Source organism: Lissotriton helveticus, chromosome 5_1, assembly GCF_964261635.1.
Source record: "Lissotriton helveticus chromosome 5_1, aLisHel1.1, whole genome shotgun sequence".
Classification (NCBI taxonomy): Eukaryota; Metazoa; Chordata; class Amphibia; order Caudata; family Salamandridae; genus Lissotriton; species Lissotriton helveticus.
The window spans coordinates 847,564,521-847,583,032 of NC_136065.1; the positions used below are offsets into that span (position 1 = coordinate 847,564,521).

General features: G+C 45.1%; 1 protein-coding gene across 1 annotated transcript in view; it reads right to left on the bottom strand.

The window, feature by feature from the left end:
- Positions 1 to 412: 412 nt before the first annotated feature.
- The window catches only part of ZNF511 (zinc finger protein 511), a 119,358-nt gene continuing 101,258 nt past the window's right edge, over positions 413 to 18,512 (bottom strand). The window contains exons 5-7 of the mRNA XM_078643323.1: positions 16,071 to 16,195; positions 5,201 to 5,368; positions 413 to 1,161 (exon numbers count right to left, since the gene is read on the bottom strand). Of these exons, the coding sequence (XP_078499449.1) occupies positions 1,092 to 1,161; positions 5,201 to 5,368; positions 16,071 to 16,195 (363 nt within the window). The 3' untranslated portion in view covers positions 413 to 1,091. The remainder of the gene's footprint in view (positions 1,162 to 5,200; positions 5,369 to 16,070; positions 16,196 to 18,512) is intronic.

Here is an 18,512-nt window from a genome sequence, read left to right on the forward strand (position 1 = left end):
AAAAAGTGCTGCAATATTCACATTCGGGGTGGTGGGGTGGACATGCTTGCTTTCGAATAACCCCTGGCTGGGCCAGGTCCCCGCTCGGGCTTGTAAAAGTCCCGGGGACTGCCACCTCACCAAGGCCGTGCTTTTCTTTTTTCGATGCAAGGCAAATCGCAAAAAAAATGCAATTTATTGAAAATAAGGGGGACTACGACCTCCCCTTCCTGGGGCTAAATGCTACAATGGAGGGGAGCCACACAGCCCCCCTCGTGGAGCCACTTATGGCCCTGGGGACCCCACATCAAAGGATCAGCTCCTGGTACCTCCCAGAGTGCCCACCCTCAGGAGGTAGCTGTTTGCTTTTGCTTGGTGGGACAGCTCGTACCAAGCAAAATACCATTAAAATGATCTCAACACTAAAGCACCATTTTTGCAGTTTGAATGGTGAAAGAACAAACACTTTATTATTCATACATACGAAAAATTAACACCTTTGTGTTTCAATCCCTCAATTCTTAAAGCCGACAGAGGTCACGAAGAAGACTCCAGCATTCTCTAAAAGACTTCACTGTCCATTGAGACAATGAGTTAGGGCTTCCCATATGAAGAAAGGAATAATCATTAGAATTGTTCATCTCTGCTTTGTGAAATAGATCAATTATAAAAATGATAAAACTATATTGTAAAAATTGGCCACAGCTACTGAACTAGGAGATTTCCGTTGACTAATCGTCAAATGTACAACTCTTTCCCTTATGGTGAAATTAGATATTTTGGAGAGTCAGTGGTAATGAGGATGATTTGTCAAACTACCACGCCCAGGAGAGTGTTTATTGGGCTACACTCGCATCAGTTACATACAGGTCTCCACATATTTCCAGCAATTGAAGACTCCTGCAGATAAAAGCTGTAGAAAGCTCATATATCACCAGAGTGCAGCGGGTTTAGGTATCTCCAAGCAAGCTGTAGAAGGCTTCTCTAGCTCTAGCCTGCACAGGTCTTCTGTACCAACAGTCTTGAGCAGGCAGATGTGCCATGCTGCAGTCGTTTCTTGTACTTCCATGCTGTGAAGATTTACGTAGCTCCACCAACCACTCGAAGAACTGTCACTTTTTTTTCTTTGAGCTTTTAAATCCTCGCACAGCACCCTGACCAAAGCAAATAGTGGAGGGTATCCTACAACAAAAAGACAGAGACATTTTAACAAAAGACATTTCCTGAAGAAAGAAGTCGTCTGTTCATGGTCCTAGATCACACAAAAAAAGAAAGTGTTGCTTACCAGTAACCCTAGTTTCCAAACAATTCGAATCTGCATTGAATTAACAAGCAATGACTAATTAAACCCATGATCCTGGAGCACTTTCACAAGAGATTATATCTCCTTAAGAAAATAGCATTTTTAGTGCAATCAGGCAATACTGAAAGAAAGTTGCAATATTTTTCATTTGAAAAGCAGATAATCATAATTAAAAAAAGTCACAAGAGTGAAATCAAATGGCTGGAAACCCCCTTCATAAAACCTTTTTAACTAAAAAAGGGATGAAAATGAGGGGAAATTCCTCTTCACCACTACTGCCGGAAATCAAGACTTCTTTTCCCCTTCTACTTGCCCCTCTGTTGCAGAGAAGCATTTTCAAACACATCCCAGAGTGGCACAAAACAATAAAGACAGAGGAGACCGATTATTCTTCAAAATATCTTTCCATTGAGATGCAAGAGCCCCATCCCAGTCACCCAAAAATGTGGCTTACTTTCTTCAGAATCATTCTCGAGCAGAGATTAACAAACGACTGGCAAGCGGTGAAAGCTTCATACTACATAGGCAAAAGGATTAACAAGCGATATTTTCTGGTAGGAAAGAAGAAGCCAAAGCAGGAGTTCAATACACCTTGAACGGAAAACCTCAAACAAACCAACCCAGTGCAAAAAACTTAGAATTCTGGCCTTTCACCAGGTACTTCCCAAACGACTCCACAGGGACTAGATGTGAGCCACAGAGCTTCAGGGTGTACACTATCACATTCCAGCTAAACATAAACACTCTGACTTGTTGTAGGGTGAGGTCATTTCTAGTACAAGTTGGCCTGAAATTGCTGCTGTGGCAGCACATCTCAGATGGAGGATTTACCCTTACCTGCATCTAGGAAAATGGTTAAAAAAGCCTACACTTACCAAAAGGCCCTACCTATGAGTGACTTCAGATACACAAAAGACAAATGGCTCTCCTTCACAGGAGAGAATTTTCTATCCAAGTGTCAGGTTCGTAAGAATTTACAGTTTCTAGCCTAGCACAGGGTCTCTTTACTGGACTTTAGGGTGTATTTATTTTGTCAAACATTTACTTAACATGAGACCAATATAGTAAAGATGGGGCACCAACCAATTCATCACGTAAATTAACCCCTAGATGACCACCAATTGGGCTTCCAAATAAGCGGCAATTTCGAAAATGCCATACTCAAATTCTCATATTGGACTGAGGGACGGGTCTGCTGATTTAACTTACATTTTTTTTATTATACAGTTGATGACAGGCTAATCCCAAACCTGAAAATCCGCGTAGGATTTCATGGTCAGCTCTTGTGCTGATTTTCCTCTCTACACATAATCAATCTTAAAGAGGAGTTAAAAGATCCTCTAAAACTCTCTGCCCGATAATCAATACACCAAAAAGTGCCTTCTGTTCTTCAGATGACACCTAAAATCCCAACTCTTTCAGGTATATCTAAATTGATTACATCCCCCAATGTACCATATCCATCCCTCTTCTTCCTGAGTCCTAACTCTCAGTTATTGTTATATTGTTTATTAAGGACACATCCCTAATGAACTCTTACTCTATATACACCATTGCACTCGTTATAATGGCTCATATGATAGAATGTGATACTATATTGAATTGTTCTGATATAATGAGCCCTAATACTTCTTATGGTCAAACAGTTCAAGAAAAAAACTTTAAATAGATTAGAAAAACATGGACGCAGTTCTCTTGGAGCTAAGATGACAAGTTTACTAACTCTAGCACCTCTGCAAGGTGGGGCCAACAAAAGTGCAACATGAAGGAAGTGTCATACCATCACAATCCACCATGACAAGCTAACATGATAGATGCTTCACTAATTGGATGTGGATCATCTCAAGATACAAGGAATTTGGTCTGAGGGGACCTAGTATCACACCAGTCTGCTGGAATTGAGGGTAATGCATCTTGCGCTGAAGGCATTCCTTCCTATAATCAACATGGAAATCATACTGAGTAAAGCAAAAATATTAACCCCTTCAGCGCGGATGACAAAGCCAGCTCGTCATGGGCGTTGCCTGCGCTAAGTGCATGACGAGCTGGCTTGGTCACGTAATGCGGGTTTTTTTAAAAATCCAGCGCGCAGCGGGAAAACCCGCTAGCGCACATGCGGTTAAAAAATGATCTGTCTGGAAACTCATGGATAAAAGAGGTTTACGACTCTGTCCCAAGAGAACATTTGGAGGCGGGCGCTGATAACCAGAGACCTGGATATCAATGCAGTTCTTCTTCCAGACATGGACCACTTCAAAGTAGATACCATCAGCAGTATGCGTCAGGAAAAACAATGAGTTATAAAGGACTAGGTGCTGCAGGACACATTTTGCAAACAGGGACTTTCCTACGGGTGAAATTCAAAGGCACAGTCTACACCTCCATCATTTCAGGAAGTCCTTTCGAGCAAGTAGTGTTCTATAAGAATAGTCATAAGGACTGATTTGGCCTTTTTACCCGCAATTGTCTCAGACCTCAATACTAACCAAACCATGTTTTGGCCCAAGTTATTTCACAGCCATACATCTCCAGTGAAGAGATCTTTGAATATTTTGCATTATTTCCTGGACAAGACCACAGAAGTCAGAAAGTCCAAAAAACCAGGTCATTTATTAGACTATATGAACAGGTTTAGCCACATCCAAACATTACTTTACAAATTGTTTCCTGCGTAGTCCGATGTTATCAGAAAGCTAACAAATATCTTCCCAGCAGACCTAGGGCCCATTCTACAGGAGGAAAGACTACCATTATAGCCTGGGTCCAGACCCCAGAGAATAGACCCAACTAGGTCAAGGATACTTACTTATCCTTTCAGTTAATTTAGTCTCACTTAGTTAGCTCTGAACATTCTAATGTTCTACTTTTCAGAGCAATGGGTCTGGTACTCTATACAGCCTTTACGACCACCGATGAAGATTCCACAATGGAAAAGAAAAAGTAATTTACTTACTTGCAGCCCTGGTTCTACATTACTGGATATTTCAATGAAATCACAAACAAGCTACCTACTTTCTCAGCAGCAACATTGGCAATATATAGCGCCTAAGATCCGGAACCTGAGGTAACATCAACAACATGAACTGAAGTAACTCCCATTTCAAGGCATGCTGGAATGGAGGTGTGATGGCTCCCAGACAGGTAGGAGTTTGTTTTCTACTCTATGGGCCTGCTCGCTGTATGCGCTCCATTTCTCTTCTTTTCCAACTAAAAGTGGATCATGAAAAAGGTTCCTAGTCATTTAGTTTTACTCGTGACAGTTTTGATTATGAAAGGTTTCATAAAAAACCTCTCAAAGTGGCACGCAGACAGGCAATAAAAAACATATATATATATATTTATATTTATATTTATATATATATATATATATATATGCAGTAATACTCCACAGCAACCTCCGGTCCTAGGAACGGCGAAGCAGGAAGACAGACCACAGGACCACAGGATCAGGTAGGTGAAGATTGTTTATTTTTAGTTTTTAACCCCTTCGACGCTCATGACGAGCTGGGCTCGTCATGAGGTAGCCTCCTCGCACGCTCATGACGAGCCCAGCTCGTCACGTAACATGCGAATCCGCAAAATCCAGCGTACGGGCGGAAATCATGCCGCACGCATGCGGTTAAGTGGCAGCATATATATATATAATATATTCAGAGACAAAAGTTATCTATTGTGAAAGAGCTCAAGGATTGCACAAATGGACAGTACTAGTGAATGTTTATTACTATCAAAGACCATCACAGGATTGGGAACCAGTGCACCAAGGTCAGACCATAATCATCTGCTCCCTCCCAGAAAGTGCTGCGATCAACAGCAACTGGACACTGAATCAGATTCACAGCTTCCCTGCCATCAACCATTTAGGCATTGGTTATAAGTATTCCCCTACAGGGCCACAAGTTGAGAAATGTGACTTACTTTTGCTTGTAGAGGAGCGCTGTGCCACTGCTAACACTTGGAATGCATGGGCCATCGACTGTAGTTTCTGGGGGGCAGACATCCATACTATCTGCTGACTCTTCTGGGGTTATATCCATGGAGATAACCGGGTCCTTCTGCTGAGGGCTCTGACTTAATTTGCCTTGACTGCAGACACAAAGCCATAGTAAGTAAAACTGTATCAGTTCGAAGCTTCGCTGGAACAATGGTCTAATCAAAATAACTTTAATTTACATAACTCATAACACATTTATATAGCATAGTACTCAATTGGGAGTCAAAACTCTCATACAACTTGCAAGTATAGCAAAGGTAAATTAATAGGAGTTTATCGTCCCATATCAGGTCATCCTAAAACAACGACTGATCATCAGGTTTTTATTTAAAGTGCTATACTCAGTGAGAGATGCCAAGTTCTTAAAGGATAGTAGTGTATTGGACTCAGTGGGACAAAACCATTGAGGAAGTCCAGGTAGACTGTCATCCTCCCCTTTGGCTTCAAAGTCTAGAAAGTCAATTCAAAGTCTGAACTAATGACACCACTATTAACCCTCTCTTTTGTCAAATATATAGGACATCACTTTCTAGACCTGCCAACTTAGTTACCTCTTTCACCTATCACTTATGCACCAAGGCCTTTATATACCTCCATGCAATACTTTAGCTAACTGTAGCTAATTAAGCTAACAACAATAATAAGTACACAAAGGTACTACTGCCTTCTTTTTCAAAGGTCTTTTTCCTGGGTCTTTATAGGGTTCTTCAGCCCTGTCCTTCGGTTACTTCTATGAGCAGATCTGGCATTTTCTGTCAGTATTGCTCTATGGTTGGGCAGTTCCACAATGCATGACAAGCATTTACAATGCAATAGGTCTCGCAGCATTAAAGTTTGAGTTATTGGCATTGTGTATGACAATGCGTTGCATAAATATTTTTAGCAAACTTTGAATTGGTGAGCAGTGACAGTGTGTGCAAGAGTATGCTGTTCTTGAAAGCAGTGTGGTAGAGAGTGCAGGAATTTGGGTGACGTGAGCAATGTGGATGGGGTGACGTTACAGGAGTGAGTGTAACTCGACTAAATGTGTTTAATTGCATACCAGTGAGATATGGAAAGCTCTGATGATGCAACTCAGGCACGGGCTCACAGCTGGTATTATTCACACAGCTCTGATGATGCACCTCAGGCACGGGCTCACAGCTGTTATTATTCACACAGCTCTGATGATGCAACTCACGCACGGGGCTGACGCAGTTATTATTCACCTCAGGGGCCGACACAGTTATTATTCACACAGCTCTGATGATGCACCTCAGGCACGGGGCTCACAGCGGTTATTATTCACACAGCTCTGATGATGCACCTCAGGCACGGGGCTCACATCTGTTATTATTCACACAGCTCTGATGATGCACCTCACGCACGGGCTCACAACTGTTATTATTCACACAGCTCTGATGATGCACCTCACTCACGGGGCTGACGCAGTTATTATTCACACAGCTCTGATGATGCACTTCACGCACAGGGGCGGACGCCTCCTGAAATTGCCTGTATTTCTGAGCCTCCCTTGAAACTCGAAAGAGAGGCAAATAAGTGATGCATCTCACGCACGGGCTCACAGCTGTTATTATTCACACAGCTCTGATGATGCACCTCACGCACGGGGCTGACGCAGTTATTATTCACACAGCTCTGATGATGCACCTCACGCACGGGCTCACAGCTGTTATTATTCACACAGCTCTGATGATGCACCTCACGTACGGGGCTGACGCAGTTATTATTCACACAGCTCTGATGATGCACCTCACGTACGGGGCTGACGCAGTTATTATTCACACAGCTCTGATGATGCACCTCACGTACTGGGCTGACACAGTTATTCACACAGCTCTGATGATGCACCTCACGCACGGGCTCACAGCTGTTATTATTCACACAGCTCTGATGATGCACCTCACTTACGGGGCTGACGCAGTTATTATTCACACAGCTCTGATGATGCACCTCACGCACGGGGCTGACGTAGTTATTATTCACACAGCTCTGATGATACACCTCACGCACGGGCTCACAGCTGTTATTATTCACACAGCTCTGATGATGCACCTCACGTACGGGTCTGACGTAGTTATTCACACAGCTCTGATGATGCACCTCACGCACGGGCTCACAGCTGTTATTATTCACACAGCTCTGATGATACACCTCACGCACGGGCTCACAGCTGTTATTATTCACACAGCACTGATGATGCATCTCACGCACGGGGCTGACGCAGTTATTATTTACACAGCTCTGATGATGCACCTCACGCACGGGGCTGATGCCTCCTGAAAGTGCCTGTATTTCTGAGCCTCCCTTGAAACTCGAAAGAGAGGCAAATAAAGCATTTGCTAATGAGAATATGAAGGAAAGGGTTGCGCTCTAATCACGGCCACAAGAAATCAACAAAAACGCAAAGCCAAGTCATCTGGGCATTTAGGGACTGATGCTTCAGCAAGAGGGTCCGGCTCAGAGATTCATAAACAGAAAAGAGATCTAGCACAATGAGATGATAAATGCCACTAATTTGTAATGTTCTTAACAACTTTTACTTTGGCAATCAATTTAATTCTATACCAAGATGTGAACCTCACGCACGGGGCGGACGCCTCCTGAAAGTGCCTGTATTTCTGAGCCTCCCTTGAAACTCGAAAGAGAGGCAAATAAAGCATTTGCTAATGAGAATATGAAGGAAAGGTTTGCGCTCTAATCACAGCCACAAGAAATCAACAAAAACGCAAAGCCAACTCATCTGGGCATTTAGGGACTGATGGTTCAGCAAGAGGGTCCGGCTCAGAGATTCATAAACAGAAAAGAGATCTAGGAGGAGGAGCTATGCAACGATCCAAGATGGCCGCGTAAGCTCCCGGCTCCGTCAACCTCCGCCGGCGGCTCGTATATCCTGCTATTCATCCTGTACCACCACCGGGCGCCTGAGTGTGTGAAGTCTGCCTGACACCGTTGGTGCAAACCCGGTCTTCCTAACTGCTTGTGTGACAGAGTTCTGTCGTGTTTTGTTCTGGGCCTCTTCCAGGGCTGCCGCTGGGACCTCGATTTCCTGCCCGCCCGTGTTGCAACTGATCAACAGCGGCGGTGAATCCGGGGTCTAGTCCGGTCCTCCGACTTCGGATTTTGAGACCTTGCATCGCAATCCAGTCTTTAATAGGCGACGAAGATATGTTATCGTGACGGACGGCGATCATCCTGAACCGCGGTCCGGGGACTCCGCCCGGAGACCTTGCTGGGGAGACGGGGTCGAAGGGCGGTTCCCCGCGGCCGAAGAGGGTGTAATGTTTGCCGGTGGTGAGAGCGCCCGCAGTTTGCATCTGCTCTGTGTGTGCCTAGAGCCTCCGTTAGAGTCCGGGGCTCGAGTCTTGCTTCGTCCCTGTGGCTCCGGGGATGGAGGGGACGGATGGCGCACCATTGCTGGGGTCCATCATGGCCGCCATAGGGGCGCTCCATACCCAGCTTACCGACACGTATGACCGACTCGCGGAAAAGCTGGAAAACATTTGCCTGGGACCGGACGACGACCCTGTGACATGTGACCGACATCCTTTGATACCGGTGGAGGACTTGACCCATCGTTCTGAGGTTCCCGAGCGGCGGCCTGCCTTGGCTCATTTGGATTCTTTTGGCCCGCTTTATGCTGCACCCGCAACTACCAATGGTTTTCCCTGCTGGTTCTGTGGACGCCGCCATTTTGTGCCTGGTCTTTGTTCGGATTTAGCTGCCCCGCACCTCCGCGGACATTTTGACTGTCTCCTGCCTATCGTGATTAGGAGGACATGGGGCTCTTCGCGGAGTCGCACTGGCCAGGGCTGACTTCATCTGGTATCCTGCTTTGATACGTCACCATTGCTTCGAACGGACTGCTGTATTTTTTTTTCCCTCGCAATTGTTGTCACGTGGGCGACATGTGTCTTAATGCGGATTTGAACTCGCCTGTGCTCTCACCGGGAGGTGGGTGGTTTTGGCTGATGTCCTCCCCAGCTGGACGCTTGATTCTTGCATCTAATGGTTGGTTGATATGCTTGGGGGAGGTCGCCAATGGTGGAGGGTAAGGGTGTCCGGGAGTGTGTTTGTCGCTCTCCTCCTCCACTTTATATATTTTTCCCTTCTGTGGGGCAGTTTCTGGGCGACAGGCACGCTGTTAGTGGGGTTGGCCGTAGCCGTTACAGGTGTGCAGGGTGGTGGGTGTGGGGGGGTTTGTTGTTTTAGTTTGTTTTGTTCTATGGTCCTTTTCTCTTTTCTGTCTGTTCTTGGAGGGTACTCTGTCTCTCCAGTAGGGTTGGCGGTTTCTTCTAACTCCTCTCCTTTTTCTATCAGGCGTCTCCACTTGCCTAAGCCTTTCTGTCATTAGAGGGTGGGTTTATGGGATGGTGCTCTGCTACATTGCTTGCTGTCGTATTGCCTGTTGCTCTGTGGCTGCCTCGGCGACCATATTGTTCGCATTGCTGTGTGGGTTCTCACCTGATTTTGATTGCTTTGCGGGGTACGTCCCCCCTCATCTCTTCTTTCTTAAACTGAATGGTGTGACGCCTTTGAGATAGCCGCCGCTACTTCTTCATCATATTTAAAAACGAAAACCTAATGTATCCTCTTGCCCTGGGGTGCCCATGACCACGTGTGGTAGTCGTACTGCTTATCCTTATTAATTGATTTTTGTCCGACTCCTGGTTTCTTTGATTCGTTTGCGGCCGGCCCCTGTGGTTGTGGGCCTGCGCATGTAACAACTTAGATATTTCAATAAAGGTTTAAAAAAAAAAAAAGAGAAAAGAGATCTAGCACAATGAGATGATAAATGCCACTAATCTAATGTTCTTAACAACTTTTACTTTGGCAAACAATTTAATTCTATACCAAGATGTGAAACAACTCTGATTTATTTATGTCCAACAATCCCAGGTCTTCCACAAATGCTGGACAGTGGCCAGACAACTCTCTATATTGCAATACAAACAATCAGGGAGACAGTCCATGGACTCCTTAGCCCTATGCCCTTTGCACCGGAGTGTGAGAGGTATGAAGTTGGCTGCTTGTGGGTACAGGTCTCTCTCTCTCTCTCTCTCTCTCTTTGGGGTGCTAGACTGCCCACTGCAAGATGGCCGCTATGCTGGTTGGCGATAGAATATCAGCAAAATATTATGCAATTTGCGCTGAAGAGGACTATAACGAGAGGTAGCTGATGGGCATTACAGGAGCGAGCTTTTGCAGAGACCCGAAGTTACTCGGAGCAAGTAATCACAGGGGATCTGAGGCAGTGGTCCGCAGGGAGGTCGCTCTTGGCTTGTCCAGCTCCTGTGCAGTGACGTGCCTGCACTGTGCTTGATCCATTTAGAAAGGAGGATTACACAGCTCTGGAGGGTGGTGGACAGACAGAGTGAGACCCAGGTTGAGAAGACTGCATCCTGCGACCCGGGAGCTTAAGTGGGTTGGAGGTTGCAGGGTGCCGACACAGCCCTCTCCTGCAAACACGGTGGGAGCAGCCGACTGTTCGACGATGACACTGAGTCAAACCTCAGTGTTAAGTACTGTTGAATATTACTGCGCTAAAGTCACTACCTGGACAAGCCCTCTGGCAGGGACTACAGGGTCACTTCAGAAGACATCGCTGATTTTTCTCCCACCTAAAATGAACTGCAGGACATCGACTGGCCAGGCATTGTGGCTACTCACCAGACACCCGGCTAAACTACAACTAGGCAATCTCAGACCTTGGCAGCTATGCAAACGTGGTTGTAATTTTAGGTCTCTAAAATGAAGGGTACTCACCACACGCCCCAGCGATTCCCTCAACGACCTGGAGAACAAGACGTGAGCGAAACTGAAACCTTCCGTGGGGCAGGACGTCCGTCTTCGGAAGCCCGCGCACGCGCCCACGGAGAGAAACGGTGCTGGTGACACGGGGCTCCCATGCCCGAGGGAGAGCCCCGCGGTGGCGGCTGAAGTCCCGAGTGGCGGTAAGTGGCCCTTACTTGTTGGGGGGGTCTCGGTGCACTTGTGTGTGTGTGCGCGCGTGTGTGTGTGTATGCGACGGCGGGGGTGGGTTCTCTGTATGTATGGGTGCGTGCTTGCATGGGCGCTCGTGTGTGTGTCTCTGTGTATGCGCATGCGTGTGTGGTGTTGGAGCTTTCCAGGAGACAGCAGCTGGCCACAGCGAGCGCGTTCGCGTGCGCGTGGCCCGCTCCGATCGCCTTCTCGGAGAGGAAAAGCGCGCGGCCAGGTGCTGTCTCCTGGAAAGCAGAGTCGGTAACAATAGATCTCTGGCGAGACAGCGCTTCGCGCTGTAATCGCCACGAGACCTAAAAAAAGCCAGCCCCATTAGTTCTATATCTGGGACACGTTAACATTGGTAATGAATATATAATGCCGATCCTTCAGGAAGAGCCTCTCGTTAATTCTGTGTTTGGACAAGAAAAGACTTCCTTGCATGTACGGTAGGACTGAACCATGAAAACCCAATTACATGCAAGATGCTTTGTTTAAACTCAGTCACATCAATGTCAAATCCGACAGGGCAATATAAAGTTCAATAACCACCACCTCACTCATTCCATAACATAAAACCCCAAAATGCAGATCTTTTATTGCTTACTCTTTAAAAGTTCATGAACATCCCAGAATCCCTCAAAGCAACAAACCATGCAGATAACTTCCATCATGAGAGCCCTGCCCCAAAGAGTCTTTACAATCCATTCTAGCAATTATTAATGAAGCACTTAATCTGAGAACTTTTGAAACAGTATTGCTTACAAAACACAGGCCAAAACCTTTACTGGTTAACAAAAGCATGATTGATCATTTCAGCAGCTATGATCCAAGCACCCACTAGGAATGTCTGGGCAAAGCCACTGAGAGTGCTCTACTTCACTTAGAAGAAAAACTAAAGTGGAGAATACAATCCTGTCAAACCTAAGCTATTGAAACATATTGGGGGAATTTCAACAGAAAAGGAAAATATGCAGATAAGCAAATGGCAAATGAAAACAGGAGATGTTAAAAAAAAGTGTAGGGCTCATGAAGAAACTCTGCAGAAAGGCACTAGAGGATAGGTAACTGTATAGCTATGCGGTTACAGGTTGAACATACACGTAGAGACAATGGGGTGCAGGTAGAGTAACAGCAGTAGAGACAAGGGGGCACATGCATCAAGCATTTTTGTTTGCGAATGCAAAAAATGTTTTTGAGATGCAGCAAATCCTATGTTGCAATTCGGTAACCTGTTACCAAATCGCAAAATGGGTTTGAGATTCGCTATTAGGAAGGGGCGTGTTTAGGGCGTCCCTTCCAAATACCGAGTTGCATCGGTATGCATGAATGTTTTGTGACCGAAATGTGGTAGCAAAACATTCGCATTTTACCAACTACTTCAAGTAGGTGGGAGCCCATTTGCAAATGGGAAGCGGTCCCCATGGGACCCTTTCCCCTTTGTGAAGGTCTGTAAAAGCATTTTTTAAGATCAGGCAGTGGCCCCATGGACAAATGCCTGCTCTTAAAAAATGAAAGGTAAACTTCTCATTTTTATTTTTGTAAAGCATCCAGTTTTCCTTTAAGGAAAACAGGCTGCTTTACAAAGAAAAAGATTGCTTTATTTAAAAGCAATCACAGACATGGTCGTCTGCTGACCCCAGCAGGCCACCATCCCTGTGATTTTTGCGATTCCTAGGGGGTCACAAATTGCGACCTACCTCATTAATATTTATCAGGTAGGTCATTTGCTACACCCTAGGAATCGCAGAAAGTGTTCAACACACTTTCATGCATGCCGTTTTACGATTTCCTAATTGCGAGTCGCAATTAGGGAATCGCAAAACAGTGTTGATGCATCTGGCCCTTGTTGTCTAACATAGGTCCAGGATGGCTGGATCCCCACTAGAGTTTCAGCATACAAACTATATAAATTAGATCAGTTTAGATAAACTATTTCCTGTGTAGCCTTCATGAAAAGGTCTGCCCTCTCCTTTCAGCTCCTACTTCATCGAGGCAGGTGAATTTGCTGAAAGTTAATGGTGATAAAACAGAGGAGTTTGCATTTGGAGGTCCTGCCACCCTTTGGCAAGGAATCTTTGGGGGTATTTTTCACCAGAATCAGTTGAACCTCAAGACAGAGCTGTAGCAGCAGGTCCACCTACCCTCTGACCCCCACCTCTTTCAATCACACCAATTTGGCATACTTCGATGCAGAACAACTGAGGCAATAGAAAATGATCCCAGCTCACAGTGTTATTGGGCCTCCGTAGAAACAAACAACATTGATCAAAAGGCCATTAAAGCAAACAAGGAAGTGGTCCACAAAACCACTGGTTCTCTCACTGCCTAACAGACCACTAATTAATCTTTATGAGCACACCCAGATCGTAACCACTGCTAGCCACCTGTGGAGTACTGTAAGAACCCAACATTTCCCCTGTAATTTTCTGTCTCTAATAAGAACCCCCCAGAAAACGTTTGTCTAGCTCACAATGCATATTCATCAATTTCAGGTGCAATTATACTATGTGTGCACACCGCCAAGGTATTTATCATCTCAACTCCTGTCATTCTATTGGAAATATCTATCACCTACCTCAAACTCAGACCCACAAGGACAGTGTTCCTGCTTCTCATCAAGAACCAAGACCATGCCTGATCCATGATGAGATGGACTCTATGAAAGTTGAGGGTTTCACCCTGCAACTGAAATCCTACTCTGAATCACTTCCAAATTGACAGCCACTTTTCATTCAAAACCCTTAGAACAAAAACCCAGCCTTCGTGGAATCACATACCCCTTATTTTGGGGCAATCTTCATTCTAGAACTCAACTTCAGATCAGGTGCCCAAGGACTGGTCATGTCTCAACTGTATTGAGGTAACACTGTGCTCAACGACATTGAGGTAACTCTGTGCTCAAAGCAATTTTCTCCTTGGCCCCATGAAAGTTATCCGACAAGACAAAAACAGCAAAGTTCAATCCATCTTCTGACCATATTACATTCCCACTGATCAAACTAAATCTACTGATCGTTTTAGTCCATGTCGCTTCAAAACAAGCTCTAGTTGATTCTTGGTCCTTTAACTAGGATAGAGTTCCAGATGTGAGATAGAGAGGAAAGAAGACACTAATAATGTTGGTCTTTGCCCTAACATTGTCAGATATTACACCCCCATAACATCAAATGTACTCGTACCAAACTGCAATTCAGAAACAAATCAGACGATCTTATAAATGAGGACTTTCTCCAACACACGTAAAATTCACTCATACCCAGCCCTGTCAATAAACACTCCAGAGAAACCCCCGAAAAGTACACCAACAAAGTTTTCTATCTGTAATCACCCAAAAATCTTTAACCCCTCCATCTCCTCTATCAAACTATTTGTACTCTTCCCATGACACCATACAGGGCCATATCCCTCTCTCACAACTCAAACTTCTATCCGAAGCTTGAAATACCGAGACTATAACAAGCCACTGTCCTAAAGACCTAGGTCAATCTAAACATCAGTAAAGGACAATTGACAACCAGGAACCTAAAAACTGTAAGCATCAAGAACATCTATCGCATTCTGCAATTGCAACCCAGGTCACAGACAAATAAAACAAGACATACATTACATATCAAGGATCATTTGATTTAACAGCATACGGTTTCCATAAAATGTCTTGTTATTTCAGAATGATGATACTGAATTGATTACATTTGCTGGCTGAGAGCACCTTTAATGTCTGGATCATGCTTGTTTAGTGCTCCATAGGCCAAACAGTCTTATGTCAGCATTTTCTGACGCAAGTTTGGAGGTCCTAGCATTTTAGCATGGACAGCTCTCCTGTTGTGTTCCTTTCCAGTTGGAGGGTAATTCGAGTGAAAATGTTCATCTCAGAAGTTCATTTCGGAAACCCTTCATCTCCCCCAGTGTTTGGTCTGTGGAATAAACATGCCCTTCCTGCTTTCATGATACTGTACATGTTTGAGGAAAGCAAGATGAAAAAGTGCTCCCTTTCCATTCTAGTCATTAGGGGCTAATGTGGTCAACATCCGATCCTTCCATTCCCTTCTCCTATTATTTCTGCCTAGTAGAAGGAAAACATATCCCATCTGTTGTTTTTATTCCTACGTTATGGGTCAGAGAGATAAACCGATTAATATTTCCCTCTATTCCCAGAATGTGTTTGTGAACAGTGGGGTAAAAACACTTGTCCATCCCATGTGCATTGGTGGTAATTTTGATAAACAGGTTTACCTGTGCCTCAATTCCCTATGTTCTACATTCTAGTGCAATGAACAGGTTTGAACTCCATTCTCTTTCGCTGATATATAAGATATCAGAAAAGGGGGTGATGGTAGGGTCTACACAATTCTAGTTGGGTCTCCTTGTCTGAGGATGTAAATCACTAACAGAAGAATCAGCATGATAAGTCAAGAATCAGCCTAACCCTTTACAGCATCAAAAACCAACCCCCAAATGTCCCCTTCCAACCACAGAATGTATTACATGCAAGGCCTTGGTGAAGCAGGTCGATTTTATGTTGCCTTCTGCCCAGAGAGAAGAAACAGTGAATGGAAAAAGGGATCGGAAAGAGATGAGCGAGAAACGAGAAATTAATCAGATGCGAGGCACAATCAACCGAATGTTTTACCTTGGTTTAGTATCAGAGTGTGCTAGCTGATACACACTAAGGACAATGCAGTATGTAATCACATCCATGCATCGACTGGCTAAGTGCCAAGAGGCACTATGAATATACCGACACTACCCGGATGAAAAACATTCTTAAAACCCACACAAATCAGTATTTTTACTTTGTTGCTCGATTACCGCTTATCTTTCTTTGGTTTATCAAATCTAAAATCGGAAGGGTACAGGTGAGCCTTCATCAAATGCTCTTTTCGATCTCCGCTGGTTTTGAACTTCTGCTGGCAGCCTTCAACTAAGCACTGGTACTGCAAAAGAAAGTGGAAATTTGTGAAACATCCTGTGTATGCTTGGTGAGTACCTCTAACCGCTGGCAATCTCTCGGTCTACAGCCTTTACCAAAACTACTGAAAGAGAAAGCCTGAAATTAAAGAGACGGCTGTGTCTCTTTGGTGTAGTCCAGTCCCTACCAGGTCTGTGCATCCATACACAGCCTTCGAGCACACATTAGTACTGCAAAAGAAATCAAGAGACCACTCCCAGCACCTGCCAGCTCTGTGTCAATAATCTGGTGCTGAAAGAAAGAAGACAATATTAGGGTCTAGCTCTTGTGCCAACTGTTGGAGTAGTGCAGGCTCTAAAGGATTGTGTATGGTGCTTTGAGGTCATTAAATGCTCCAATCTGTTCAGTGTATTCTACCAATTATTAGCATTACCAAAGAAAGGTCCACAGAAAATTGTTTAGACCAGTCTATGGATGGAGGTCACAATCAACTAGCATCGTGTCAAAGATCACAACCAGCCCATTAGGACCACAGAATAACCTAGTTTGAAGCCTGAACAAAAGTTGGAAAACGGGTGAGGAGTAATGCACCACTTTCTAAAACAGATGCTTTGCCAAAATACCTCATAAAATTGTTTGTAAATCAATTAAACTAAAGCAAAATGTTAAGTACAAAAGACATTTTTTGGGTATACCAAAGTAAAGAGTTTGCAGGACTTTGAACTAAGCGTGCAAAGCAGAAATAGAGTGCCCAGGCCGCAATTAGGATTTCAACCACACACGTGCTGACAGTGCCATCTTTAAACACGCTTGCTAACAGCATAGACAACTACCTCAAAGGGAAGGCCATACTGATCCCAGTTGGTTACAAATATATTTTGCATAGGTTATTAAACTACTGAATCTAATTATGATTAAAACATTTCTTGAAGATCTAACCTTAACATTGCACCACAATCATTGTGTTTCTAACCTACATAACCTACCAAGTGTAAGCCTTGAATATTTGACCTCAATGCACCCTTAAAGTCAAAGCCTAAACAAGCATTTACAATGCAACGGTTTTGCCTTTGTAAAAGTTAGAGCTATTGGCATTGTAAATGACAACATTTTTATTTATGTGTTCGTTTTGAAAACAGATAAATAAATGGCATTGTCATTTACAATGGCAATAGCCTAATCTCTCGCAAATGCCACCCACACACCCACAGAGAGCCCCCCCACACAGAGCCCCTCCACACAGAGCCTCCCCACACACACACAGGGCCCCCCCACACACACACCCACACAGGGCCTCCCACACCCACACCCACACAGGGCCCCCCCACACACACCCACACAGAGCCCCCCCATACACACCCACACAGAGCCCCCCCACACAGCCACACAGAGCCCCCCCCACACAGAGCACCCCCTCACACTGCGAGCCCCCATCCACACACTGCGAGCCCCTAGAGAGTACAATACATAGGACCTGTGTAATGAGTAAACAACACCAACTCCCCCCCCCCCTTCCAGAAAGATGCCACGGAGGTGTTAACTGTTAGCAAATACCCCGATCGAACCAGGGACCGTGGCTCTAAAAGAAAACGCTTTCCTTGGCTGATTTCTGCGGCCATCAGAGAGCTCAGGCTGGGCTAATGCAGGTGCGACCTGGAGGAGAAACCCATTAAAGTCCATTAGTAGGAGCAAGAGCTGCTCCCAGGAGAGGCTGCAATGTCTGTGGGAGGAGGCGGGGTCTGAACACTGGTGGTGGACGGGGAGAAAGGAGTGGATAGACAGTTTTTATATAGCGCATTGTCTGACATTTACACTGCCTCGTGGAGCTGTTCTTTCTTAGCCAGGCTGGGGACAGGTTGCCCCAGTTTAAGGTGCTGCTATGGGAAGGGGAGGGGGGGGGGGGGGTGGAGGTCTGCGTCCGCACTTTTTTTCTCTTATTATTGTGTTGTAGAAGCCTGGAGTCCTCTTTGACCTCAGGTGTCCTTCCACCCGTTGTCATTGACTTGCTAAACACCCACAACTAAAAACGCAGCGGCAAAAGAGAGAGAGCATCTATTCTAAGCTTGTGAGGACATCTCAGAAAACAATTAGCAGCAATGGACTAGTAAAAAGGTGTGCGTAGTGAAAGCCGAATGATAACCAAGGAACTTTAGATTCACAATCATACATAATAAGCTAGGGCAAATCTGGAGACCAAACATGCTCCACCGCCTGAGGTCAACGACCCCACCAATAATGCAAATGACTGACAAAGGAGGGCACCGAGTAGGCAGGGGAGTTGATGGAGCACAAAGGCATGCCAGAGTCCGAGCTGTCAAAGACCTGGGAGGCCGGCAGAGACA